The sequence below is a fragment of the Mus musculus genome, chromosome 1, assembly GCF_000001635.26.
Source record: "Mus musculus strain C57BL/6J chromosome 1, GRCm38.p6 C57BL/6J".
Lineage (NCBI taxonomy): Eukaryota > Metazoa > Chordata > Mammalia > Rodentia > Muridae > Mus > Mus musculus.
In genome coordinates this window covers 66,694,997-66,722,156 of record NC_000067.6, presented here as the reverse complement: position 1 = coordinate 66,722,156, position 27,160 = coordinate 66,694,997, and the positions used below count along the sequence as shown (strand labels likewise).

Below are 27,160 nucleotides of genomic sequence, written 5' to 3'. Positions count from 1 at the left end.
TTAAAAACCAAGTAACAAATGTGATAGGACGCTTAGTGACCATGAAGCACTGGGTTTAAGCCTTGGATAAAACCTTTCCTAATGACAACACTGGGAAGATCCTCAGATGACCGTGGGTAGAAATGCTGAGAAAAAAGCAGTACTGACCTAGCGATACCCTGTATTCATTTATTTCCCTGCTAGAGCTTACAGTAAAAATGTGGAAGGGCAGGACTTGGTTCTGAAGGAACACTCAAGTGAACTTGGCAGTGCTCAGCAGGGTACTGCAGAAAGTCCTTTTGAACTCCCAGCAGAAAGCCACAGTCTGTGTGCTCAGGACTCCCTTTCTTTAAATGATGGTCAAGAAGACAAGGTAAGCCTGAGTTATTTGACTGTTTTCTTTTAATTGCCTTTTCACTTTATTTCACTTATGTGTAGAAACTGTTAGCTGTAAAGGGCTTCATTACAGATCAAAGTCAATGAGATGTTCAGTCTAGTATGTCCAGGAAGGTCTATAGTGGAATGCCCTAGTCCCATTATATTAACAATTTCTTTTTATTTAATTTTTGGAGGCATAGCATATCAGTAAAAACTTTCATCTATCTATGTACTTAACTGTTAGGCAATGGAGATTCTATCACCTTGCTTTAAAGAACAAATCTTTCCACTGGGGACTCACACTGGGTGCACAGTAAACACCATTACTCTTTTTCTGCTTGTAACAAGTGCCACATAAATCCAGTCCTACTTTTAGGAAGTATCCTAGCACTATACAAAGTTCATGCAGCTTTCCCACTTGCACTAGGTCAGACATGGAGTGGAACTTTAGAAATGCATATCCAAGTTGTAGAAAATCAGCAAGAAAGAGTCAATGTGTATCTGTAATAACAGTGAGGTAGAAAGGAAGTACAGCCCACCTTACAAGGCTTTGCTCAGATATCCTTACATTGAATAGAGACAAGTATTCTGAGGCAGTATTTTCTCTTCTTAGCAGAAGCAAAATGAAGAAACAATTCCTAAAGTCAGGAAATTCTCAGGATATCCATATGGACATAAGAGGAAAACAAAAACTTGAACTTATATACTAGAAGAATAACTATAAAAACTGACATGATAGATTCCTTAATAATTAAATTAGGTGAAACTTAACTGAAAATGCTTTCCCTTTCAGTCTTTGCGGTGGGAGCGGCGAGCATTTCCACTGAAGGATGAGGATACAGCAGCCTTATTGTGCCAAGATGAAAGAAAGGATCAGACTGGGGGGACAAGCACAGCCTTCCACGATGAAGTCTTCTGTAGTACTACACCTGAGAGTGGCCACCCTCCAAAGATGCAGTTAGATGGAATGGAAGAATATAAAAGCTTTGGTATAGGAGTTACTAATGTTAAAAGAAATAGGTGACAGGGAACGTATTAAGAAAAATATGTAACTGAAAGGAAAAGAGGAAAAAGCCTACAACCCTCTCTGCTGGATCCATCCCCACCTCCTCCGGTCAGGGTTCCAGAACAGGAGGAGGCCCACATGCATCCATCTTTCATGTTCAGGGAACATGCCGATGTCTTTTTTTTCTTCCTGAATCACAGAAGTAGCTAGCTTCTTACCTACACAAATGCTAGTAACTTGTGTTTGCCAATAATACAAATCACAAGCACTAAGATATTAACTGCTGCAATTTGATGACAAATCACACCTCGGGGCATTTGTTGAGGTACGAGCCCCTCCCTGATAGTACTGTTGATTTGCATCAAATGACAACTATTCTTTGTTTCTATTCTCATGGCAGTTCACTAAAACTGCCTCAATAATATGAGAATATGCTAGTGTGTATACAGAATATATACACATACAGTGCACACATATGTAGTCTTAAAACTGCATGTATGAATTACTCTATGCAATATAAGTTGCCATGAATACCTAGCACAGGTGCTGACTTATAGCAGACACCTGAAAGCTTTGACTGTGGAGAGGGAGTTGTTTTTTCTTTTATTCTAAACATTGTTTAACCAATATAAGTTATTTATGGAAATTCTTATATCAGATAACGCAATATTCATTTATTTGAAATCACTGTTCTCTCCTGAACTAACCACAGGCTTTCTGCTTACTCCTAACAGAATTAAGAGAAGCAACTTAAGAGTTTAATATATTGATACATTTAAAACTATTGTCGTTGGGAATTCACCGAGTTTACTTGCTTTATGGACCTCCTCAAGACAGCAATTTAAAGTGTAAAACAGCACACAAATCATAATATGGCTGTATTTCTAGCTGATGTACAGCTAGAAGCTTCTAATTTGGTTTTTCCTTACCATAGCTTTCATAAATACCTATGCTTACAGGCATCCTAGATCAAGAATTCAAGTTTTCCAAGACCAAAACTTTAATATAGAATACTGAGGAGTGTACATTAAGGAAAATTCTTTTTGAAGCCATACCATTTTTTTTTCCTAGATGAAAGTTAAGGACAATTTGTATCAACCACTTTTTGTTATGCAAAGAAAGGTTACTCAATTTGTAGTTCCCATACTACTGAAAATCCTGGCCACTGAGCTTGGACTCTATGGGATTAGATATATAAGGTTTTGTTGAGGATTAGAAATTAAACTGATCCCTGCAGAAGGGGGGTGGGGAACCATTTAAATTCAATACTTACAAACTTTTGCTTATAGTTTTACTGTACATTTATTTTTAAAGAAAAAGATAACAAAAGCCAGAAAAATACAAGTTGTCCCAACAAATAATTTCAAATCTTTGTCATGACTGATATTATAACCTTCTACATAGTTTTTTTTTAATTAAAGTTATTTCTATATGCCTTGTATTGTGTGATTTGATTAAATGCACAAACCTTTCGTAAGCTAAAATAAAAACAAGTATTAATAAACTTTTATCTTACAGGGCAGGAAAAAGCCCAAGCAAGCTCTCTATTCCATGCCTATTTGTCAGTGTTCTTATTTTATTACTACTTATTTATGGATTAAGTCTGTACTGTATCATCTTAGCCTACTTCTTCCTTCTTAGAAATTATATATATATATATCCATCTATCCATTCTTGGAGTCAAAATCTATACTTCCAGAATATTCTTAACTTACTCTGATTCTGCCAGAGGATTCAGTTACACTGAAAATAAGAAAAGTAAAAACTTTTTTTTCTAATCCACTTCAGGGGCTCTGTTTGTAGTCAGAGCAGTAGTACACACCAGAAAACTGCTTCTGACTGGACCCTTTCTATGTGCCAGGCTACTGGAGAGCTTTACGGTTTTTAGTCTTAAAATAGGGAAAAAAATTCCTGTTCTAACAATTATAGGACAATTTAGCAGTTAATATGATTATAGAAAAGTGCTTAATAACTCATAAAACAGACATGATGCTTGCCATTTTGTGTTGAGCATCTTCTACAGTCTAGGAGTACAACTATAAGCCTTCCAAAATCATGTTATGCTTTTAATTCTCAAATGCACAATAGTTATGGTTTCATTCGATATACATAAGCGTTTATAGTGAAAACAGTTGGGTGATTTTATTAAAGTTAAAGAGCTAGAATAGGGTACTCTGTTCTATTGGTGTCCAACCCAGTGGCACTTCCAAGAGAAACTGTATGGTTCCTTTCTGCCTCTGGCTATTTCATTCCCCTCAGAAGGGTGGTTGAGTGAGACCCAGGGGCAGGAAGGAATGACAGAGTAGTCTGCTGTGACAAAGTAAATACCTTGATAAGTCTGTGCTTGCATTTCAGAAACCCTAGGCTTCATACATTGTTTTTTATAGTTTTTAATAAACCAAGTGTAAGATTAAAAAGTAAAAATAATTCCAATGCCAGACCATGACATGCCACCCCACCAAAGCTTCTAATTTTAGTCTCATTCCATTCATATTCTCAGGCATATAAGCAAATCACAAATGACATGAACTAGAGAAAATGTGGATGTCATTTGCTTTAGGAATAAACCAGGGAATCAACAGAACATTCTTTGTAAAAATACAGAAAAATGTTTTTCATAGTATCTAATTTTCCTCTTTAGCCATTAAGACACATTTCTGTCTGTAATCTTAAGAAATCATATTTTCACTCTTTACAAAAATCATTCTCCCAGTATAAACATGAATATTTTCATCACGCTAAATTTCTAAATGACATCTCTATAAAGGTAGTTATTTCTAACCTCTTGAACATCCTGCACAATTGATTTTAATCACTGGAATGCAGCACTGCTTCGATTGCAATGTGATTTGGTAGTCAATATTCCTTTTTCCAGTAAAAAAAGGTTTCATGAGCAGAAACTGGGTTCCTTGTGGCTTCATCGATCAAGGGAACGTTTCTGAGCCGCTTCTGAGCAAACGTTTCTTAGTAAGTTGATAACAGCTCTGGGGTCATCACTCCTCATAATGGCACTGCCAGACACAATCATGTTAGCTCCTGCCTGTAAGAAGTACACAGCTATGTGTTAGCAGGGAAAAAATCGAAACCTAAGTCCAGGACTAGCATTTCCACCCTTGCTTCTGTCACCATTTTTCCAGAAGCTGACTGTAGCACTCTTAATTCACTGAGTTAAGAAGGGAATGCTTATAAATGAGGCCACACTATCATTTGTAAATAAGTCTACCAAGCCACTGGACTGTTGGGTTAACTAACCCTAAGCTGCACACAGTATCTCTGCAACTACTTAGGTAAAGCATTAAGCTCTAGGACCTGAATTCCATTCAGGTCTTTCCTATGCATATGAATTGAATGCCACACACACACACACACACACACACACACACACACACACACACACACACACACACACACACACAAAGGAAACAGTTGCATTCGTTTGTTTCTTTCTATGCATTTCAATGGCCACAGACACTAAGGAAATATTGTATCTGTTCATTTCTAGACAGTCTGAAAGACAATATGAAAGCAGAAGCTATCCATAAAACATCACAAACAATGCCTCGCCATTTTGTGCCAAAAAGAATGTAAAATTATCTCTCAATGCACTCTTAGGTTCCACTATGGCTTAGAGTGCTGGGTGATATTTTTAAATGTGGAGACAAGGAAATGGGAGGGAGTGCGGTGTTACATATACCCTAACAACCTCAAATGAGAGAACTCCAAACTTAGGGCCTGGAATTTGATCTGAGGGAAACCCAATATGTTGTGCAAGTCTCAGCTGGAAGCTAGAAAACTACAAGCTGAGGAACAATTCTCCAATTAGACTTAGTTACCTGATAGCACAGGGTTCCATCAAAAATACTCTTTTCAGGAATTAAAATTTATTGATTAACATGTCTCTTAATTTGAGCAGGAACAGCACAACAGAAAAATTTTGTTTTCTTAAAAAAAAAAAACAAAAACAAAAACAATAGTATGTAAAGGATGGCCTGCTCAGTAACCCTCTGTCCAGCTGCTTTGGAAGGACTCAGCACTGCCAAGCCTTTTAGTTTGTTTTTAAAGTTAAGGCCTTGCTATGTGTAGCCTTGCTAAGCTGGCCTTCAACTTAAAACTCAAATTTCTCCCGTCCCTCATTTCTCTACTTTCTTAGTAACTGCCAAGCTTTTAATCGTTTGTATCAGGCAAAAAAGTATGGCCACCATAGAGGAATAGGAATAAAAACGAACCATTTGACTTGTTCTCAGGAAGGGCTGCCATCTAATGACACCCAGCAGCAGATCCAGGCTAGGGTAGCTCCCTAGGCAAAACAGACTAAGCTTGGTAAATGGGAGCTCGGCCTTGATTTTCATCAGAACTACATCTCGTCACTTCTTATAAAACACAAGCAGGTAGCTAATAAATTTTAAATTCTAAAGACAGCATTATTAGGCCAGTTAAATGTATCTACTTTTCTCCAGTTGAGAAGTTATCTTTTAAAAGAACTTGGAGGTTTTGCTAAGGGCAACTTATTCCTTCGGGAGACCAGGGTTCACTATTTAACAACTTATTCCTTCTGGAGACCAGGGTTCACTATTTGACAATTTATGCTAGTTAGTGACTCACTTGTCCTTTACTTTCTAATCCTACATTTGAACAAAAAATACTTTCTCAAGGAAAAAAATCTATTTGAGCAATCCTTTGGTGCTGAGAGTGTCCTGCAGGTATCAGCTATGGAAACTGTCCCGGCCCCAGTTGAGGAGTCGTCTCACCTCCGCACACTTCTGAACAGTGTCAGGACCTACTCCGCCATCGACCTCTATATCCAAAGTTGGAAACTGGGTCCTCAACCAGTGAACCTAGACGACACGAACAAACAGTGACTTCTACAGTGGACATGCAGGGGGAAGCAAGCACACAGAACACCGCAGCTAACACTAGCCATGAACCGGCTAAGCCACCCACACTGCACAAGACATTACTGGGGGTCACTTCAATAGACTAAGCATATTATGCTTGTAAAAGCAGTTCAGCAAATGACATTCAATTTGTGACAGCTTTACGAAGACTGCAATGAAAACTTTCAAGTGACCAAAGGTCACAAAAATAAGTTTAAAACTTATCATGCTGTATTATAGTATCTGAAGGCATCTCTGTCCCTTCACTTCCCAAATAAATAGGACATGTCTCAATGACATATATGCAGTATGTCTACTGAACAGACAACTATAACAAAATAGGACATGTCTCAATGACATATATGCAGTATGTCTACTGAATAGACAACTATAACAAAATAGGAAATGTCTCAATGACATATATGCAGTATGTCTACTGAATAGACAACTATAACAAAATAGGAAATGTCTCAATGACATATATGCAGTATGTCTACTGAACAGACAACTATAACAAAATAGGAAATGTCTCAATGACATATATGCAGTATGTCTACTGAACAGACAACTATAACAAAATAGGACATGTCTCAATGACATATATTGCAGTTATGTCTACTGAATAGACAACTATAACAAAAACCTCACCCCAGAACAGAGTCTTGCTTTTACCTTGGGCATCATGTCTTCCATGAATTTCTGCCCTCCAAACCCAGGTTCTACGGTCATTACCAAGGCCATATCTATTTGATTAGCCCATGGGGCCAAATATTCAACTGTAGTTCCTGGTTTGATGGCAAGGCCAACCTGTAACAAACAAATGCTAAATCACATTATTTTCCTATTGTATTATAGTGGCCTAGTTAAAACAAAAACAAAAACAAAAAAACTCATCTTACAAAACAATATGAAAATCATCCAGAGTATAACAGGTTTTTTGTTTTGTTTCTGTTTAACTTAGATTTATTTTTGCTACCTTATTTTTTGTTCTTATTAAACAGTTATTCTTCTTACAATATATTTGATCATGCCCTCAACTCCTTCCAGGTCCTCCCTAGCCGCCCAGCTTTATATTTTCTATCTTTATTTCTTTAAAATCCAACTGCCCATGTCCAGACCTTTCCCTATCAATCATTTTCTCCCACCCATCTTACCAGCTCTGACAGGCACTAGTATAAAATAAGACTCCTATTATCAACTTACCTTCATCCCATTCTCCCGGATGTCTTTAATCAAAGCCCCTGGGTTCTCAGTTGCCTCAAGATGAAAGGTATATTGATTGGCACCTGCCACAGCCATTGGTTTTACCCACTGTTCTGGCCTAGACACCATCATGTGCATATCTAGGAAGAAAAGACGTCTCCTATACATTACTGAGAGGAATATACCCAGCTCATGGGATGAAGTCAGCCTATAGGTTTGTTTATTTTGTCATTATGTACATAAATTATTCTGGCATTAAAAAAGTGTTTAGCTATACTTTGTTATAGTCTTTATCCTAAAGATACAGTTTGGTTATATTCACTTATGAAATAGTTTTTCCACAAAAACCACATCTGCTATATGTAAAAAGAAATGAAATCAGAAAACTGAGATCTAAGTCCAGGAAACGCTACTTTCAAAGGTTTAAAGAAGTTACACTACCTACACAGCTTTGTTCTCTTCCAGAAAGCTCCATGTAATCCTTTCCATATGCTTCTTCATATGATCTTATTGAACTGCTACAGTAATGGATGCTCTAGGTCCTAGAAATCGAGCTGTTTCTCTACTGCCTTTGGGGTCATTCTTAGTGAGATAGTATGCAAAATAAGATCAAATATGAGTTAGGTTGAACAGCTAATGCCAGCACAACTGAAATTGGGCCATACTAGGAGGGCATGATGTCAAGGAAACTGGCAGGTAGGGAGGACAGCGGAGCTCTGTAGGCTGCTGGGATTTATTCCTGATGAGATGCAGAAAACAAACATTTCAGTCAAGTGATAAGGTCACCACAGGGGCTGCTGAGACAGGAACCCGGGAAGAAGTCCTGCTCTGGATGCAGAGCTGTATAAAAGGTGAAAGGAAATTGTAGATGCTGCCAAGGATTTGGCCTGAGCAAGAAGAGGAGAGCTGCAGTTCACTGAATGACAGAGAGAAAGCAAGCTGGGAGGGCGGGTGGCAGCCTAAAGTTTGATGTACTTAAACACAGGCATAGCCTTCTTAAAGTTTCTAAAACCTGTAGAGCAATTCTAATCCAGCAACATGGCTGCTCTGGCAAGGGATCACATCTAAAGATATGAACCTGCAGATTGCAGACACACTCTAGATTAAGTACATACCTCTAATCTTTAACAACGAAGGTAAGTTTTAGTTGAAGAAAGCAGCCATGTTGTAAAGTGACATCTAATTGAGGGGCAGACAAAGTGACAAACCAGAGAAACACTTACTAGAATAAGTCAGAAATAGGATACACCCAACACATATGAGAAGAGTAGACAAAGAAAGGCCATGTAAGAGCAGCAAGAGAGGAAAAATGGATGGTTTGGCGGGTGGTGTGTATGCAAGGCAGTTTTACCTGGACAGTTTTACAGAGACAGTGGAGAGCAAGCTAGACAGGAGAGAAGACAGAAGTAGCTAAAGAATGAGACAGAGCCAGAAGATTAGAACATATTGCCAAAATTAGTATGAGGCCAGACAGAGCATTTCAGTCAGAAGCCAAGAAAAGCCAGACTGTTTCAGACAGCTTGGAAGATAAGATTATACAGAGGCTAGAAGCTTCCAGGCTAGGCCTAGGGATAGTTAAAACAGAGAAGGAAACACTCTGGACTCAGTATGACTGGGCTCTTATTACCTCATCGGAGGAAATAAAAGCAACATTTACAAAAACCGAATGTGTTTCATGAGGAAATGGTTGCTTCAAAGAGTCAAGACCACAGAAACTATCCTGTGACCAATTCTGTACAGGGCAATGCGGGGAGTAATGAGCTTTTTTTTTTTTTTTTTTGGTCAGAGGAAGTCCATTTCTGGTGTTGCTAAGATATATTTTATAAATAAATTCTAATACTTCAGAATAAAACTAATATTAAAAAATTCAAAAGCTTTGGAAAAGAGCTAGATAATACAAGCAGCATATATTTCTAAACTAACAAAAACATGATAGTAGATAAAAACTTCATGTAAAAACAGCAGTCCTAGAACAGGGTCTGGCGTTCTCTAGTTGATACTGGCAAGATATACAATACAGGTGTTAAGTGTTAGATATTTGAATTAAGACATTTCACAGTACTAATCGGCACACACACTATTAAAGAGAGCTTATTGCACAGCTTCATTTTGGAGGTTTTCTGGTGTCAAGTGTGGTTTAAAATGTTAAACAGAAGGCTGAAGAGATGGCTCAGGAGTTAGAAGTTCTGGCTGCTCTTCTAGAATACTGTTGTTCTATTCCCAGCACCTATTTGGCAGTTTGAAACTGTCCATAACTCCAGTCTCAGAGGATCCGAGCCCCACATATACCCTCTGCGGGCCCCACGCATGCAAGTGGTTCCTAGACAAACCTGCAGGCAAAACACCCACATATTTATGCTATGTAAGTTATTTTTACAAAACTTAAACAAAATAATTCTACAAATAGACACATAGTAAGTTTTATATAAGGAAGTGAAAGATCTGTATGATAAGAACTTCAGGTCTCTGAAGAAAGAAATCAAAGAGGATCTCAGAAGATAGGAAGATCTCCCATTTTGGCAGGAATTGACAGGATTAATATAGTCAAAATGGCTATCTTGCTGAAGGCAATCTACAGATTCAATGCAATCCCCATCAAATTTCCAACTCAATTCTTCACCGAGTTAGAAAGGGCAATTTGCAAATTCATCTGGAATAATAAAAAACCTAGGATAGCAAAAACCATTCTCAACAATAAAAGAACCTCTGGTGGATCACCATGCCTGACCTAAGCTGTACTACAGAGCAAAACTTCATGGTACTGGTATAGCGACAGACAGGTAAATCAATAGAATAGAATTGAAGACCCAGAAATGAACCCACATACCTATGGTCACTTGATCTTTGACAAGGGAGCTAAAACCATCCAGTGGAAAAAAAAGACAGCATTGTCAACAAATGGTGCTGGCTCAACTGGTAGTTAGCATGTAGAAGAATGTGAATTGATCCATTCCTATCTCCTTGTACAAAGCTCAAAGTTAAGTGGATTAAGGAACTCCACATAAAACCAGAGACACTGAAACTTATAGAGGAGAAAGTGGGGAAAAGCCTTGAAGATATTCGCACAGGGGAAAAAAATCCCTGAACAGAACACCAATGGCCTGTGCTGTAAGATCAAGAATTGACAAATGGGACCTCATAAAATTGCAAAGCTTCTGTAAGGCAAAGGACACCGTCAATAAGACAAGACGGCAACCAACAGATTGGGGAAAAGATCTTTACCAATCCTACATCCAACAAAGGGCTACTATCCAATATATACAAAGAACTCAAGAAGTGACTCCAGAGAACTAAATAACCCTATTAAAAACGGGGTACAGAGCTAAACAAAGAATTCTCAACTGAGGAATACCGAATGGCTGAGAAGCACCTAAAAAAATGTTCAATATTCTTAATCATCAGGGAAATGCAAATCAAAACAACCCTGAAATTCCACCTCACACCAGTCAGAATGGCTAAGATCAAAAACTCAGGTGACAGCAGATGCTGGCAAGGATGTGGAGAAAGAGGAACGCTCCTCCATTGCTGGTGGGATTGCAAGCTGGTACAACCACTCTGGAAATCAGTTTGACAGTTCCTCAGAAAATTGGACACAGTTCTACTGGAAGATCCAGCAATACCACTCCTGGGCATATACCCAGAAGATGCTCCAGCCTGTAATAAGGACACATGTTCCACTATGTTCATAGCAGCCTTATTTATAATAGCAAGAAACTGGAAAGAATCCAGATGTCCCTCAACAGAGGAATGAATACAGAAAATATGGTACATTTACACAATGGAGTACTACTCAGCTATTTATTAAAAACAATGATTCATAAAATTCTTAGACAAATGGACAGATCTGGAGGATATCATCCTAAGTGAGGTAACCCAATCACAAAAGAACACACATGATATGTACTCACTGATAAGTAGATATTAGCCCAGAAGCTCAGAATACCCAAGATACAATTTGCAAAACACATGAAACTCAAGAAGGAAGACCAAAGTGTGAACACTTCAATCCTTCTTAGAAGGGGGAACAAAACACCCATGGAAGGAGTTACAAACACAAAGTTCGGAGCAGAGACTGAAGGCATGACCACCCAGAGACTGCCACACCTGGGGATCTATCCCATAAACAACCACCAAACCCAGACACTATTGCAGATGCCAACAAGAGCTTGCTGATAGGAGACTTACACGGCTTTCTCCTGAGAGGTTCTACCAGTGTCTGTCTAATACAGAAATGGATGCTCACAGTCACCTATTAGAATACAGGGTCCCCAATGAAGGAGCTAGAGAAAGCACTCAAGGAGCTGAAGGGGTTTGCAGCCCCCTAGGAGGAACAACAATATGAACTAACCAGTAACCCCAGAGCTCCCTGGGACTAAATCACCAATCAAAGAAAACACACAGAGATACTCATGGCTCTAGCTGCATATGTAGCTGAGGATGGCCTAGACGGTCACCAGTGGGAGGAGAGGCACTTGGTTCTGTGAAGGTTCTATGCCCCAGTATAGGGGAATGCCTGGGCTAGGAAGTGGGAATGGGTGGGTTGGGGAGCAGGGAGGGTGGGAGGGAGAGGATAGGCGATTTTTGGAGGGGAAACTAGAAAAGGGAATAACATTAGAAATGTAAATAAAGAAAATATCTAATAAAAAAAAAAGAAAGGAAAAAAACCACAAAGAATACATTCACACCATTACAGTACATTGTCCTGTTCTGGTTTATCACCAGTTGTTGCTTACTAATCACTGTGTTTAATTATGTTAGGCTTTAACATAGGTGTGCAAGAAAATGATGCTGTTTCCTGCAGTTGCAAATATTCAGCCAAGATAGTCCTTATTTAAAAATATGTACATCATCTTGTTAGCATGCTATTTTATACTGATCTTTAATAAATGGTAAAAATCATATGTATACCAAAAATTTGTTTGATATCAATTACTTTATGATTTATAACTAGTAAATCTGTGGTTTATATGCTTATTTTATATATCTGTATACCTGGAGCTGAGTAAAACTTTGTCAGGAAAAAGGAGTCAAAGCTGGACAAAGTTTAAGAAATCTTGCTTTCAGCCTGGTAATGGGGCTGCATGCCTTTAATCCCAGAACTTGGGAGGCAGAGGCAGGTGGATTTCTGAGTTCGAGGCCAGCCTGGTCTACAAAGTGAGTTCCAGGACAGTCACCGCTATCCAGAGAAACCCTGTCTTGAAAAACAAAAAACAAAAAACAAACAAACAAACAAAAAAAAAACCCCAAACAAATAAGAGAAAACTGGTGTTTGGAAAAGGCAGCTAGTTGAGCTTAAACAATGGTGCAAGGTGTCTGGTCAGAGGAATGTGACTCCTCCACAAGTACAGTGGACGAGTTCTTACCCAGTCCTATGATAACCAAAGAGACATTACTCAAAGATGAACCTATTAAAATACATACTCTAAACTGCTTTACCAATGCTATGTACTGTAAACACATAACAGCATGCATACAGCAGTGAAGCATAGTCTCTACCACAGGAAACCAATGCCACTGCACCACTAAGTTGGTTACAACACCAAAAAACTAACTCATCACTGATTTGCAGAGCCAGTATGGATAGTGACAGATAACATCTTAGTATGAAAATGCCTTTGACCTCATAAATGAGCTAAAGAAGACCACCATGATTCTCAACAGTACAGACCACTGCCTTAGATAATAAAGGCTTTTTCTTGTTACGTTACTTCTTAAATGTCTTTTGTATTTAAAACTAACACTGAATAAATAGTTCAGAGCTTTCAAAAGCTGTGACATAAGTATCTCCAGAGGGGAAGGCAGAAAGATTCCAAGTTCAAGGGAAGCCTGAATATAGAGGAAGTGGAGTAGGCAGTAAGACAGAGCCTGCTTCAATAGGGTGGGAGATGACAGATGACTCCCAAAAGCTGTCCTGACCTCCCTTCCACAGGCACATGTATACCTGCATGCATGCACACAGGTGCACACACGAGCACATACACACTCACACTCCCTACCCCCCCACACACAAATAGATATATTTAAAAATAGTAAAAGGCCATGGTTGGAATTGGCATGTGCAAATCCTCAGCTGAGCTCCAGTTACGTCAATAAAACTCTAGATCTTTATAGGTTGTAGATACAACTTATGAACTATTTACTTTTAAAGAATTTACTTTCCAATATGTAAAAATGAATGTCTGTGTGGGTATGTGCACATAAGCAGGGGCTTACAGAGGTCAGAAAAGAGAGTTACAGTGGTTGTGAGCCATCAGATGTGGGTGGTGGGAACCAAACCCTGGTCCTCTGTAAGAGCAGGGCATGCTCTTAACTGTGGAACTGCACCTCTAGCCCTGATGTACTTGTTAAAATGCAGCAATGTGCCAATTATCCAACAACCAAATCAAACTGCTTAGCTATAAAAAACAAAGGGCTCAAACCCCAAGTAATAACACAGTGTATTCATCTTTACTTTGGAAAAATTTCCTGAAATATTAATTAGCAAATTTATATACACAAACATCATACATAACCACCTAAATCCAAGAAGAAAAAGTAGATATATGGGACTGGCATTGTATCAGGAAAGACTGATGATAAAATATATAAAAATTAATGAGAAGTGAGAATATGAATCAGAATATAAGAGGAAAGACCAATAAACACATGAGAAAGACAGCATTGAGATGTGGGAACAGAGTGATTTATTTAATCATTTCTCATAGTGTAACATGTAATTTTAAAGTCCTGGCACACATTACTAGCATATTCAAGAAGACTCTTACTTTGAAAACTCCTTTCCAAAGCAATAATGTTTAACACAAGATTATATTCAACTACATGAAATTTAAAAAGATGAACATGTTAGCAAACATGAGGTAATATTCACATTTTCTTTGGTTCTCTCAAAACAGATGCATCTTTTCAGCCTGAGTAAGGTGAGGGATGGCTATGAATAAGACCCACGCAAAACTGTAACTGTTCTTCATGAGGTGCTTGGTTTTCTTTAGTTTTTATATCTCAACTCTGATTCTCAGATGTGAATTTTGTAGATGACAATAGCATGTTGTATGTCAAAAGGCTGGACACATTTGTTAGATGCTGCACCCAGCATGGACACACTCACCAGAGCCTGCATTCAGGACGGTCTGCCTTAGTAGGAATGTCCTGTGTCTGCTCTGCTGATAATAGTCAAAAGACACATGTGGCTACCGAGGACTTGTGACTATTGTAAGTTACAAACTAAATTTTTATTTTAATTAACGTATCTAAATATGGGTTTTAGAGCTACCACACTGAACAGTACAGCTAGAGTCATTCACAAAATTGCTCTACTGGCAAAAAACTTTAAGATTCACTTAGTTATACAAGTTACAGAAAACATTATAAACTTGGATTCATTTCAGTTCAAATAACTTCTAGTTTGGAATGATCTAAAAAGAAACCACAACCAAAATGGACAAAAAAAACCCTTCGGACTTCCTACCCTATGACACTGAAAGGAACCATATCTGCAGAAAGCCTACAATGGAAGAAGTAAATTGGTTGTTTGCTTCATAAATTCAACTAGTAGTTACACTAAGAAGTGTAATCGTGTGTGTTTAGCCTAGAGAAAAGCAAAGGTTGGGGATGGAGAGGTGACTCAGCACTTAAGAGGACAGGATGCTCATCCAGGACCCTGGCTCAGTTCCTTGCACCCACATAATGGCTCAAAACCTTCTGTAATTCCAATTCCAGGGAATCCAATGCCATCCTCGGGCCTGAAGGTACACACATGCACATTCAGGCAAAACATCCAAACCAGTGAACTATAATAATAATAGAAAATCACAAGGTGAGTTCCAGCTCTACCTTTGGATCTTAGAGTCTGATAAAGTAAAGTGAGCTGGAAGAACAGACTGCACAGTGGGAAAAGTCAGTCTGTCTCACGGGACAGTAGAGAAGAGTTAACTTGGCCTCCGCGCTTTGAAGGCCCCTCTGAGGAGATGACAAACAAACTAGGGCTGACGGGAGACCCTCACACAAGAGTTTTTCCAGGTAGAATCTCTGTCAAGGCCCTGGGGAAGGGAAGGTGTTAGACTGCTAAAATCAAGCTGATGACGCAGGAGCAGAGGAGAAATTAGGAAAAGGGTGCAAGATAAACTTGACCAACCAACCACTCTCCTTATTTAAGCAATAGAAGCAGTTTTAAATGGTATAACAACCCACTTACCAAAGAAAGGGTCCTGGCCTAGCTGCTTTCGGAGGCTTTCAACCACAGGGTGACCAAAAGTGATATTGGGAACAAAATGCCTGCAAGACAAAAGGAAAATCTTACTCCGAAAACATTTCTAATCCCACTTCTGCATTTTTCAATATGAATTCTGACAAGAGAACAAGGAAAGTTTAGAATTCCATCCCCCCCCCAAATAATCCTTAACATTTTTAGTATTAGACAAATTAAACAGAAATAACCAGGTAAGATCAAGTTTACAATTGATGTGTGCTGTCACATATATCTTCATAATGACAAGTCTGCAATTCATAGTCCATAGCAAGCAGAGATGGAAAGATGACAAAAGACACTTCCAGACTTGTTCAAGGGGAGCACCGGTTAATACAGGATTCTATCACAGGCGTCCTGAATCTTAGCCTCTAATCTACTTCAACCACAGGCCACTAAACTATTGTTTAAACCCTTTAAATAATAACCATTAAAAAAAAAATAACGATGGTTGGTGAGATGGCTCAGTGGTTAAGAGCACTGACTGCTCTTCCAAAGGTCCTGAGTTCAAATCCATCCCAGCAATCACATGGTGGCTCACAACCATCTGTAATGAGATCTGACACCCTCTTCAGATAGTAGTGTCTGAAGACAGCTACAGTGTACTTACATATAATAATAAAAAAAAATTAAAAAAAAAAAGTAACGGTACTTATTGGAGCTAGTCATAGTGTATTGAGAGCTCAGTTCACGCCAGGGGTTATAACTTTCTTCATACCTCAGACTTAGTAAAAACAGATATGATTTACAGCCTCTTTGAAAACATGGTAACTTAACACCCTTCAATCACCTGGTTCATAATCTGTGGGACAGAATTCAAGTTAAGTCAGTCTGACCTCAACCCCAACGCACTTAACCTTTAAACTCCTTAAATACTAGGTGCACACAAATATTCTGAAATCCAAATAAAACCCCAAATCTGAGACAATTCTGCTCACAAGAATTTTGGATGAGAGGAATTCAATCTGCACCCCTCCCAGTCCTCACTAAATGGCCGATCCAGCTCTTGATGAATAGAACCATGGGATGGAAGACGACGAAATCCCAGAACAAGTGCATGGAATCACACTCAACTGCTGCGTTAACAAAAAATAAACTATAGTGCTATGGTCCTGAAATGTAGACTGAGAAAAGCTTAACAATAATGCCCACGGAAATGTGAAGAAAGAAAATAGCAAAAGGAAGATTATAATAAATACTTTAAGTATTCTGTAGAATTCTGAAATATTAGAAGATCACAGGATTTATGAAACATTGATATCTGTAGGACCAGAAAAGCCGAAAAGGAAGAGAAGGCAAAAAAAAAAAAAAAAAAAAAGCACGCTTAGGTCAAAGGGACAGGGTGTTGACCACAGCAGGGGTAGACGCCATCGGATTAAGGATGGTCAACGTTACACGCAGGTGTTCGGAGTTTACTGCGCTGTAACTATCAAGTGGGGTATGAGCTTCTTAAGAAGTAATAAATACAATAAAGCACAAAGATGGACTGAGTGATAAGTGCAAGAAGGAAGGCAGGTGTTAATGCTAAGAATCGATAAAAATGACAAAAATAGGAAAATAAAAAAAGAGGGCCTGTCAACAACTGATTAGATGCAGCAGGGAGTAAAAGAGTTAAGTTTTCTTCTAGCCCAGTGTCATACAATCAGTAAGTGCTGGCAGGAGGAGTTAACACAGGCAATGAGGCTACAAAGGGCAGTCTCAGCATTCACCTGCCAGTACAGATACTAGAACAATAGTCCTGGGGAGGGAACAGCAACTCACATTCTCGGGATCGACCTGAGAGGGTCAGAACGAGTGGGCCATGGCTACGTTCTCTAACCAACTGATCCCTGGAGGTTCAAAGATTATTCCACTGCCTGTCCAAGGGCCATTACTGTCAGGGCTCAATCACACACCGATGTTAACTCCACCAGAGATACGGGGCTGGTAAGCAGGCAGCAACAGGCTGTTCTGCAACTTCACACTAAGTCTTCAGTCGCATATACTGTGCTTGTACCGTGTGGTCTTGAAAATTAGTTTGCTCAAATTTAGGTTCCATTTATTATTAAAACAATCATGACAAGTATCATGGGCTGAGAAGCTGAGAATCTAATAAATACAAATTTACTTGAGAAACACAAGAATAACATGTAAAAGTACTGACCTCCAAGTTAAGTGAACAATTTGTGCTCTTGGTAATAAACTCAATGACCTGGGTTTAATAAATTCACTAAGAGCCCAATATGCACCAAAGTTTTCATGAGAAACTAAAGGCTTGTGGCTAAGCCATAACTAAAAGGTGCAAAAACCTAGGCATGCAATCAGGTGTTTCGGAACTACCGGACAACATGAATTATCAAAGGATTTCCAGCCTCTTTATGAGAGGTACTGAGGTTCCAAAAACCAAAGAACATGATTTTTTTATCAAATGCCTCAGATTTCTTACCAGAATAGGAAATCCTAAATTAATTTTCTCGAAAGCAAAGGAATTCACCAGAAATGCCAGCTTCATCACTATTTCACTCTGACATTCCCCACGACCCTCCTCAGAAGGAAAGTGTAACAAAGGGTTCCTCGTGCCTGAAACCAGGGACTTGCTGGGGATAATCCATAGCTGCTGTAACAGAGGAATCTACGTCTCCTCTCTTAGCAGGTCCCATCAGCATCCCTATACTTTAGTAATAACTGGAAGGCAGTCTACTGCAGACAAACCAACAAACAAAATGTAAGAGGATTACGGTTGGTACAAAACGCACCAAGACAGGAACCAGAAAATCTTCCCGGGGATCAGGAACTGGAGAGTCTTTGGCTGGTGGCAAAAGGAAAACTGAGCAGGTGAGCCAGGCTAGAGAAGGTAGGGCCCAGGACACAATGAGAAACTGGTTACAGATGCTTGCCTTGCTCAATTCCACACAATCAAGGCCTTACCAGAATACAGAAGAGAATTCCAAATCTTTGATATCTCCAGCAAAAGTCAGAAATTCAGTATTTATATAAAATCTCTCCAACGTAAATGAAATGCCAATGACTAATTTAGAAGTAGCCGTGTGTGCGTTGCTCCCATAGTTGGGATCAGCACATTCCAGCTAGCATTCTGCCATGGTGTGTTTTGTGCTTTTCTCAAAATGTGTTTCCAGAAAAACAAACCTGTTCTTTACTTCAGATATTTAACCATACTTGTGTCTGGCCACCTAGTGTTTCTTAGCCTAGTTTCTGACTTTCTAGATAAGATCAGTTTGAAACAGAGAAGAAAACGGAGGGGTGGAGAGTAAGCAGAGGAGGCTGGCCACCTTTGTAAAGGGATCCCACAGCTCTCTTCTGGAGACATCAGGCTTTGTCTATTCTGCCAGAGTGATGGGAAAGGAGCTGTACTTCCCCAAACTGGTTTCCTCTTTTGCAAAAGATGAATGGAAATAGCTTTTACTTCAAAGGAAAGAAAAAAGGTAGGTATAGATTTAAAGGCATAAAAATTGTTAAAAGTAGAACGATTTAAAATAATTTTTTTGCCTTATTTACTAACTTAAGTCTGATATGGGGAAGGGGGCCAGCTGGGGGAAGGGGGGGGCATCGGTGATTCTCAGAGATGCTTTCTACTATTACTAAGCAATGATAACATGCTTTAATGTCTCTTATCAAGGAAAGTCAGATCCTGCTCTTGGAAAGTTTACAGTACACCAGGAGAGAGAGACATAGCAATATACCTTACTCTTCACGATAACATATTAACCTCAAAGAGTACCTGGACAGCCCACAGAGCCCTGGCCCTACACAAAGGACCAGATATCTAAGGAATTCTGAGAGCAGGAGACACAGTCTCATCCAATACCAAATGGCCAGCTCTGAAAATATACACACAAGTGGCATTATACAGACTGAGCAGGTCAAATTTATGTATTTAGGGATATATGTGTGTCTGTATTTTTACATATGTATTTAATAATATTTTAAAAGGTCATGGTTTTGAAAAAGAGCAAGGAGGTATAGGGTCTGTGTGAGGGTTTGTGGGAGGAAAGAGAAGGGGGAATGATTTAGTTATATTATATAGAATCTCAAAAACTAGACACGTTTAAAAATAAGGTTAAAAAAGCTGGGCACACTCAGGAGGCAGAAGCAGGTGAGGCAAGCCTGGTCTACAGCAACATTTGTATTAGCAAAGTGAAAGCACTGGTGTCCACCCCTCCCCTCTGCATCAAGCAGGCTCATTACACCTGCAGTCTGTGCCATGCTAGGACCCCTACATTTTCTCAGGCATCGAAATCAACACCATCTCTGGGGTACACATTCCAGCCGGTCAAGGGCTTTCAAGTAAGTGTTAAGAAAAATGAGATTTAACCACGGAGAGCCAAAAGAAACAAAACTGCTATGGACAAAACAGCAGTGATGTTAAAAAGAATTAGTGTAACTGAGTGTGGGGACCCGTGCCCATAATCCCAGCATTTGGGAAGCTGAGGCAAGATTTTGAGTTTGAGGCCAGTTAAGATTTATACAGACCTTGTCTCAAAAAAACCAGAAAGAACAGCAAAACCTCCAACAAGAAACGAAACTGATGTAAATAACACATATTTGCCAATGTGACTGAGGGCAAACAGATTTTGCTTATTTGAAATAAATTTATTTTTCTATCTCACTCCCAAGGTCTTTTATAATTTTATGTAAACTTTCGGTGGGAAATGCTAGTCAAAAAGCCAAGAAGATTCAAGTTCCAAGTCTGTCACAATCTTCTGTAATCTTGAGCAAGTCCTCCAGCCTCCTTTGGGTCTAGGTTTGTTTCCTCACTTTAGAACCAACTTAGGAAACTTGTACCCTGATTCTGAGCATTATAACTACAGTGCTTAAAAATTACTTACAAAAAAACTGACCTCCCTGAAGAGCAGGGTGCCTGAAGAGAAAATAGACAGGAAAATCAGAATTCGAATGGGTTATTCGATACAACTAACAACTGCAGAGAATCTGTTACACGCCAGGCACTGGACTTGCTCGTTTCAAGTTCCCCAAGACGCGGAAGCGTTCTATGATCAATAATCCTTCCATTTTCCTCACACTGAACCCGAGTCCCAATCAAGGCTGAAGCGGCTTGCCTAAGACAAGTCGGCAAGTGGTCGAACTCCGGAAGCCCATCCAGGTGTCAAGCTGAGGCTGTCTGCCGGCTTTGTCGAGAACTAGTTAGTTATCTGAGTTCGATCGAGCAAGTCGCGCCTGTCCCGTTGGGCCTCAGTTTCTCTACGAGTTCACCAGAGGAAGATCCTGAACACTGGAGGTGGCTCCCGGGTCCTATCACCACAGGTTACGGGGTGGCGGGGAAAGGACCGGGCCCCAAAGTCAGCCAGGGCCGGCTCGGTGCCCTCGGCAGCGCGCTTGGCCAGGCAGCCCGTCGTCGCACAGGGGCGCCGTGCACCCAACAGGCGCTCGCTGAGGTGCAGCGACGCCGACCCGCGCGGCCAGCCCGCCCCGAGCCCCGCGGAGTTACCCGTCCATTACATCCAGGTGCAGGTAGTCGGCCCCCGAGTCCAGCATGCGCAGGCACTCGGCCCCCAGGTTGGCCAGGTCGCTGTTGAGGATGGACGGGCCGATCTTGCAGCCCGACGCCATGGTGCCGGTTCCCTAGAGCGAGTGAGCCCACGAGAGCCCGGGCCAGCCAAGACTCCGTCCCGATTGGGCGCGCCGCACTGGCTCCGCCCCCTCCCACCTCGCACTCTCTTCCGGACTCTGCCGGAAGCAGCTGCCCTGCGGCGAGGAAGTCCCGCCTCCTCCTGGGGGGGGGGCGTCAGCTGGCTGGCTAGGGGCGGAGCCAGGTGCAGAGCTTCTGCCTTCTGTCTTGGATTTCCAAGGATCTTCTGGCTTCTTTTCCTTTTGAAAGGGAAAATAGTTTATTGAGTACAATGTAAGAAGTTCTACGGGTTGATCAGCTAGACTACCACCTACAATGTAGGAAATTTGTTTTTATTTTTTTCTCTGTTTCATACACGTATAGCATATATTGTGATCATATTCAACCCCATTACCCTTTCTTACCCCAGCCACTCCTCCTGACCCCTTCTTCCCAATTAACTCCTCTCCTACTTAAATAACTTCACCTCACGTGTCTGTAGGTTTTGTGCAGGGAGCCACAGTTGCTTATGCAATCATTAATTGCAGCATTCCGTTGAACTTCCCCCACCCTCTGTCTCTTACAGTCCTCTCTTCTGAGATGTTCCTTAGTCAAGCTGCTGATAACTGGTGACTGCTGAGTACTCAGTGTAGGAATTTTTGCAGTAGCTGAAAGTATAACGTAAAAACAAAATTCTAGGCCTTTAGGCCCAGGCATGGGAATGTGACCTCTGTGACTTAATGATGCTAATCATAAAACAGATAGCGACATTCCTCCACCCACCCGCTTCCTGGGTTCAAAGAGTGTTCATTCAAAGAAAGTCACCCTGACCATTGCTATGCAAATGTGCTATTGTTAGGGGCTCTTAGAAACTGTCTTGAGAGATAACTGGAACAATTACCAGGTATTCCTTGTGACTCTTGTGACTTTGCACTTCCTTGGGACTCTTAACTGGTATCTTTGGTATTTTCCAACAAAGCCCTCCCCACTTCCTTGAGTTGTGGTTTCTTCCTTTAAATACCTCCTTACCCAGCTAATCGGTGTGCCACAGACCTCTACCCCTGCGTGGTGTATGACCGTGGGCCCGAGAGCCCTCTTGAATAAGTTTGCAGTAAGACCGTTTCTTGTGTGATTTGGGGTGTCGCCTCTCCTGAGTCAGAACGTGGGGGAGTCCTCACGTTGTGGGTCTTTCATAGCCAGTCTGATAGAGTTGCTATCCAGCCATAATTCTTGAAATGGATAAGTGGCGTAATGTCAAACGTATCCAGAGTCTGGGCCAGGAAAAAATGAAAAGGTACATGAAGATACACGTGGATAGAACAAGAGCAATTCCTAAAGAACAAGGATAGGGCTCTCATAGTTTTATTAAAAGCATGCTGGTAATTTAGATGCCATGGTTTCTGCAGGGGACACAGTTAGAAGACAATAGTCTTTAATATTCTGACTTGGGGATATACCAGCATTCCGGGTCATAATCCGGGCAGTGAAGTCAATTTGGCTTGCTGTCTTCCATATCTACATTTTGCTTTATTTTGAAAGATAGAAGATGAGAAACAGAAGTAGGTAGGTATCAAATATGGCGGTAGAGGGACTGGGGGTGTTTACCCATTAGTGACTTTAAGCTAAAAATGGCTTTAGGCTTCCACTTTAGAGTGGAAGTCTGAAGAACAAGAGATGAAGGAAGGCACAGACCAGGTCTTGAAAAATGATCCTGAATGAGCTATCCCATTCCCAATGGAAAGAAGTGAAATTAGAGCACATTAAATGATCTTAGATTTATTTTATTATATGTGCATATTCAAACACAGAAATCATTAGCTTTCATAAATATCTTTCATAAACATCTCAGTATTTATTCAGATGCATTTTCCATGCTCTTTGGTCATTCAGTATTCATAACAGACTTTATAGTCATCTGAAGGAAGTTGGCTGTGTAGTCAATCCTTTGTCTTCACCTACAAAATGGCTAATAAAGGACTTTAATCCCATGGTCACAGTGACTATTAAAAATATCATGGAGGTACGTAGATTTATGATCCTAAATGATCTTTAAATAATATAAGTAAATTTATCATAAACTTTTCCAAATACATTCTGCCCTCTATTTGTGTTTATTCTCCTGAGTGTCAGATCAAAGTTTGCTTCTAAAATGCTGCAGTTGAGACCCACAAAAATAAATGAGGAAGTGGGCTAGTTTACTCACTGCTGAGACACAAGGCCATGGATTGGTAGTGTGAGGTCACAGAGTGAAAGTGGGACTCTATGTGACAGCAGCAAATTCGGGAAAGTTCTCTGGTAAAGTATCCTGTGTAACTCAAGGAAGGTACTTAGTTCATGTTTTGGACTATAATTCTATTCATTTATGACCTTTTCTTCCCTATGGATCTCAGTACACACTCAATTATTTCCTCGGAAACTCTAGGAGTGGGCAGCAAAGTGGAGAAAGTTCTTCACTGACTAAAAGAACAGATGCTAAAAGAGAGATGCCATCCTGGCTTAAGTTACTCTTGGAGGCTTGAAGCAGAAAACCAACAGATGCCTCCAGCACTGCCATGTGCCCAGTGGTACCCCTTGACAGTGTTGTTCTCAGTGACTTGTTCCAACGCACTCAGTAACTCACTTCCCTTGTCATAAGAATCAAATAATCTAATAGAATTATAGAAAACACTGAATGCTGCGAATGAAAGAAAAATGTCTATTCTAGAAAATTCTGCATCCAGGATTTAAGCTGCTTTAATCTGGATAGTACACATGGGTACTCACTATCATGGATGATGTATTTTTATTTCTCAAGGTTTCTCTATAAAGTTGCTTTCCAAAGGAGCAATTTTAATTGGATGTAATTGTTTAATACCTGGAAAGTGGGTGCCTGTTTTATCCTTCCTCTGAATGAGATAAATATTATTAAGCATCACAGATTAAGATATAATCTAATTTTACTAATATATTGATCAAAAGTGATAATTAGTTCTTGTCACATTTTTGAATATTACAAAAGATTGTCAATTAACTTGAACTTTTATCTTAACTGTTTTCTTTAAGTTATTCCTTCAAACTCCAGGTAACAGTATTCCTGAGAATACATCTTGTGACAGTCTTATGCACATACATATACTTTAGTTACCACACATAAACATTCAACACGTTTAAGGACACAATAAATGGAATAGATGAGAAATCTCAAAAGTCCCAAGACGAGAGCACTCCCACTCTGTAAGTCCCCATTTCTCAGAGTGGTCATGTCTTTTCTTTTTTCCAAGATAAAACATTACTTAGCTTACTGAAAAAGTTAATAATAGACTTCCATACACGAGAGTGAAGGAGTCAGATTAAAAGGCAGACAGACCAATAAAATCATTTCTCAAACAGCCCAACACACTTAAAATATATAAAGGTATTTAGGGTTATTATTGAGTATTTAACAATTCTTTGACCTCTATACTTCTTAAATATCTGACACAATTATAGAGATTTTGAATCACAAGTCCAAAAGAGGGAACAAAGCACAGACATATAAACGCACACAACTCAGACACTTGTAATTACCAAACATAAGGCCTCTAATGCTAGTTGAGCAGCATAGTTTTTAACAGGCAAAATATATCAGCTTAGAACCAGAAAACCACTTACATGTCCACTTTTGCACTTAGAAATGAACTGCACATTAAGTATAAATGATGTGAAGGTGTTATAACACAGAGAAGGTTTGTTTGTCTCCTGGATTTCCCATGCATGTTCTCAGCCAAAAGGCCAAGAAGGTGGTTCTGCCCTGATTTTCTGACCTGGGGGATTTTAAATTTTATCCTAGTTAACTTATAGGTTACCTTTCATTCTCATGGTGAATGGGATCATAGCCCCAAAATATATTTGATTTTATAAGTCACTGTGCTCATTTAATAAATAATTCTAACATAAAAATCGTTTCCTTTATTATTTGTATGGGTTTATAGGTATTTTCTTTATAGTATACATTTTATAGCCAACATAGTCAATATTTAAGCATATAGAATATATTTTAAACTCATCTCAACATAATCAAAATCTCTGTTTAACTTCTACATGAAGACTAACACACACACACACACACACATCGATGTAGGTATGTTATGAGATTTTTTTCAGGGTTTAGTAGTTACATTTCTCTAATGTAAACTGCTAAACTTTTGAAAAATGTTTATGAACTGCATGATGTCCAGCCCTTCAATAATCGACTAAGTACTGGCCTGACAAGCCTTTCAAATTTTATTCTTTTTTTTTTTGAAGTAACTGCACTTTAAGTTAAAGCCCTATTTGTAATATATACAAGCTGTCTGAGTCTATAAAGAAATTGATTACTCTGACTTTCCTTCATTAACTGTGATCTCCTAAGGATCATAGAATATTTGACAACTGAGAAAAAGTTAATTTCTGATCTAGTTCTAACAATTTAACTTTAATGTATGAAAATACGCCCTCAGGGGCAGGCACAAGGACAGCAAGGGAAAGCAATCCTCTTTCCCAATAGGTCCTAATCCGAACGGTGATGTCATCATGGGTAGAATTAGGAATGCCATCTCTTTCAAGCAAAGCTATTTACATTTAGCTTTTTCATAATTGTATAGCTGTCTATGTTATTAATTCAGAATCATATCTGAGATTCTAGATATTCTCTGTCTAATACAGTAGATATGAAATGGAATGATATGTGGCATTAGAATTTTGATTTATAGGATGTAGTGAAAGGACAGTTAAAAAATAAATTTTGAAAAGTCCACGGCTCTAAAAATAGTACGTTTTTTTTTTAAATAACCAGCTATATTATTGACCCAAACAAAAATGGCTGCAGGGTTTATAGTTTAGTTTCTAATTATTTTTCTTGCTGGTTGTTTATATGTAAATTTCTATGTATATAGCCACCTAATGTAAAATTTTGAAACTACAAAAATAAACATTGTTGTGAGATGTATAATGTGAGTATCTTAAGAGACTGTATTCCCTTTTAGAACTTATCAGTATTATGAGGGCAGTAATATTAAATATTCTTAACTGTCTGTAGTAGTATATTCTTAGCTGCTCAAAGCAAGCTATACACAGTGTGCAGTGAGACGGCTCTTCCCTTTGTTCTTCCCTGTTACAGTCTTCACACAACTAAAGACTTTTAGCTATTGATTTTTAAGATGTTTTTGAAACATTAGGAGTTTTGGCAGCAAAATACACTCAGACTTAATGCCACCCACAGGCTATAAAGTGCTGTTTTAGAATTAATAATTTTCATCAGAAGCATTCTATCGTCAGCAGTCTTCTGTAGAGTGCAGAGCTCCTGTGATACAGAACTAAACGTGGGACTCATCTAGTGCTGAGTCTGTGTCTCCCAGCTCGGGAGGAGTGAAAGTGAACTGGCTGGACAGCAGGGGATTCTCCGTGCCGTTCTCCTCACTGATATGAAGGACAGTGTCTCCATGCTGTAGGAGGCTGGATGTTTCAAGGCCAGTGAAGTCATCCGGGTCTGACAGTTGAGTGGAGAGGGGGCAGTGAGCTGTGGCACCTTGTATTTCTTCGTCCTCCTTTTTCTCTCCTTCTTCAGCAAGAAGGGGCTCACTCTGTGATCAAAAGGATCATAATATCATGGACAAGTAGGATGGGTACCAGAAAAGAACATAAAAACTTCTGCATGGCTCTAACTGGACAAGAAATCAAAGGTGAATTTCAGGCTATGTCATAGGCTTTCAAAGCATTGGTTTTCTACCCTTTGACATAGTGTTTGGGGTTTTTTTTGGGGGTGGGGTGGGGGGAGGAAACATGCTTATAGACTATAAAAATGAACCAATTCAAGTGATGTGTTACACTTCTTTTAACTATAAAAGACTATGCAAATGTGTATATTAATATTACCATTTAGGTTTTAAAAATAGTGCATCAGAATATGATACTTA

At 39.5% G+C, this 27,160-nt stretch overlaps 3 protein-coding genes across 59 annotated transcripts in view; 1 reads left to right on the top strand and 2 right to left on the bottom strand.

Moving 5' to 3' along the window:
• Positions 1–2,914, top strand: part of Kansl1l (KAT8 regulatory NSL complex subunit 1-like) — a 98,354-nt gene extending 95,440 nt beyond the window's left edge. For 25 of the 30 annotated variants that reach the window (XR_001785576.1, XR_003946490.1, XM_030242671.1 and 22 more), the window contains 2 exons: positions 184–352; positions 1,151–2,795. Coding sequence is in view for 28 of the 30 variants with exons in the window: in XM_030242671.1 (XP_030098531.1) it covers positions 184–352; positions 1,151–1,381 (400 nt within the window). In the remaining 2 variants the exon portion in view is untranslated. Of the gene's footprint in view, positions 1–183; positions 353–1,150 lie in introns of all 30 variants that reach the window. The other 5 variants (NM_001357156.1, NM_001368830.1, NM_001357157.1 and 2 more) reach the window with 2 other exon arrangements.
• Positions 2,352–21,360, bottom strand: Rpe (ribulose-5-phosphate-3-epimerase). Of its 8 annotated transcripts, none has more exons than NM_001310643.1 (7): positions 21,129–21,326; positions 20,509–20,540; positions 15,632–15,711; positions 7,441–7,580; positions 6,910–7,044; positions 6,112–6,198; positions 2,352–4,403 (listed from the first exon to the last, which is right to left on the bottom strand). In NM_001310643.1, exons 4-7 carry the CDS (start codon positions 7,576–7,578, stop codon positions 4,281–4,283), a joined length of 483 nt encoding a protein of 160 aa, NP_001297572.1. In that variant the 5' UTR covers positions 7,579–7,580; positions 15,632–15,711; positions 20,509–20,540; positions 21,129–21,326; the 3' UTR covers positions 2,352–4,280. The 8 variants fall into 8 exon arrangements, with proteins under 8 accessions (NP_001297572.1, NP_001297571.1, NP_079959.2 ...); NM_001310642.1 differs by having other exon boundaries at positions 21,140–21,326; XM_030242101.1 differs by having other exon boundaries at positions 2,421–4,403; positions 20,740–21,329.
• Positions 21,361–23,006: 1,646 nt separating this feature from the next.
• Unc80 (unc-80, NALCN activator) overlaps positions 23,007–27,160 on the bottom strand; it is a 231,236-nt gene continuing 227,082 nt past the window's right edge. For 18 of the 21 annotated variants that reach the window (XM_017321274.2, XM_017321275.2, XM_011238547.3 and 15 more), the window contains one exon: positions 23,009–26,827. In XM_017321274.2, the coding sequence (XP_017176763.1) occupies positions 26,823–26,827 (5 nt within the window). In that variant the 3' untranslated portion in view covers positions 23,009–26,822. Of the gene's footprint in view, positions 26,828–27,160 lie in introns of all 21 variants that reach the window. The other 3 variants (NM_001368824.1, NM_001368825.1, NM_175510.4) reach the window with 1 other exon arrangement.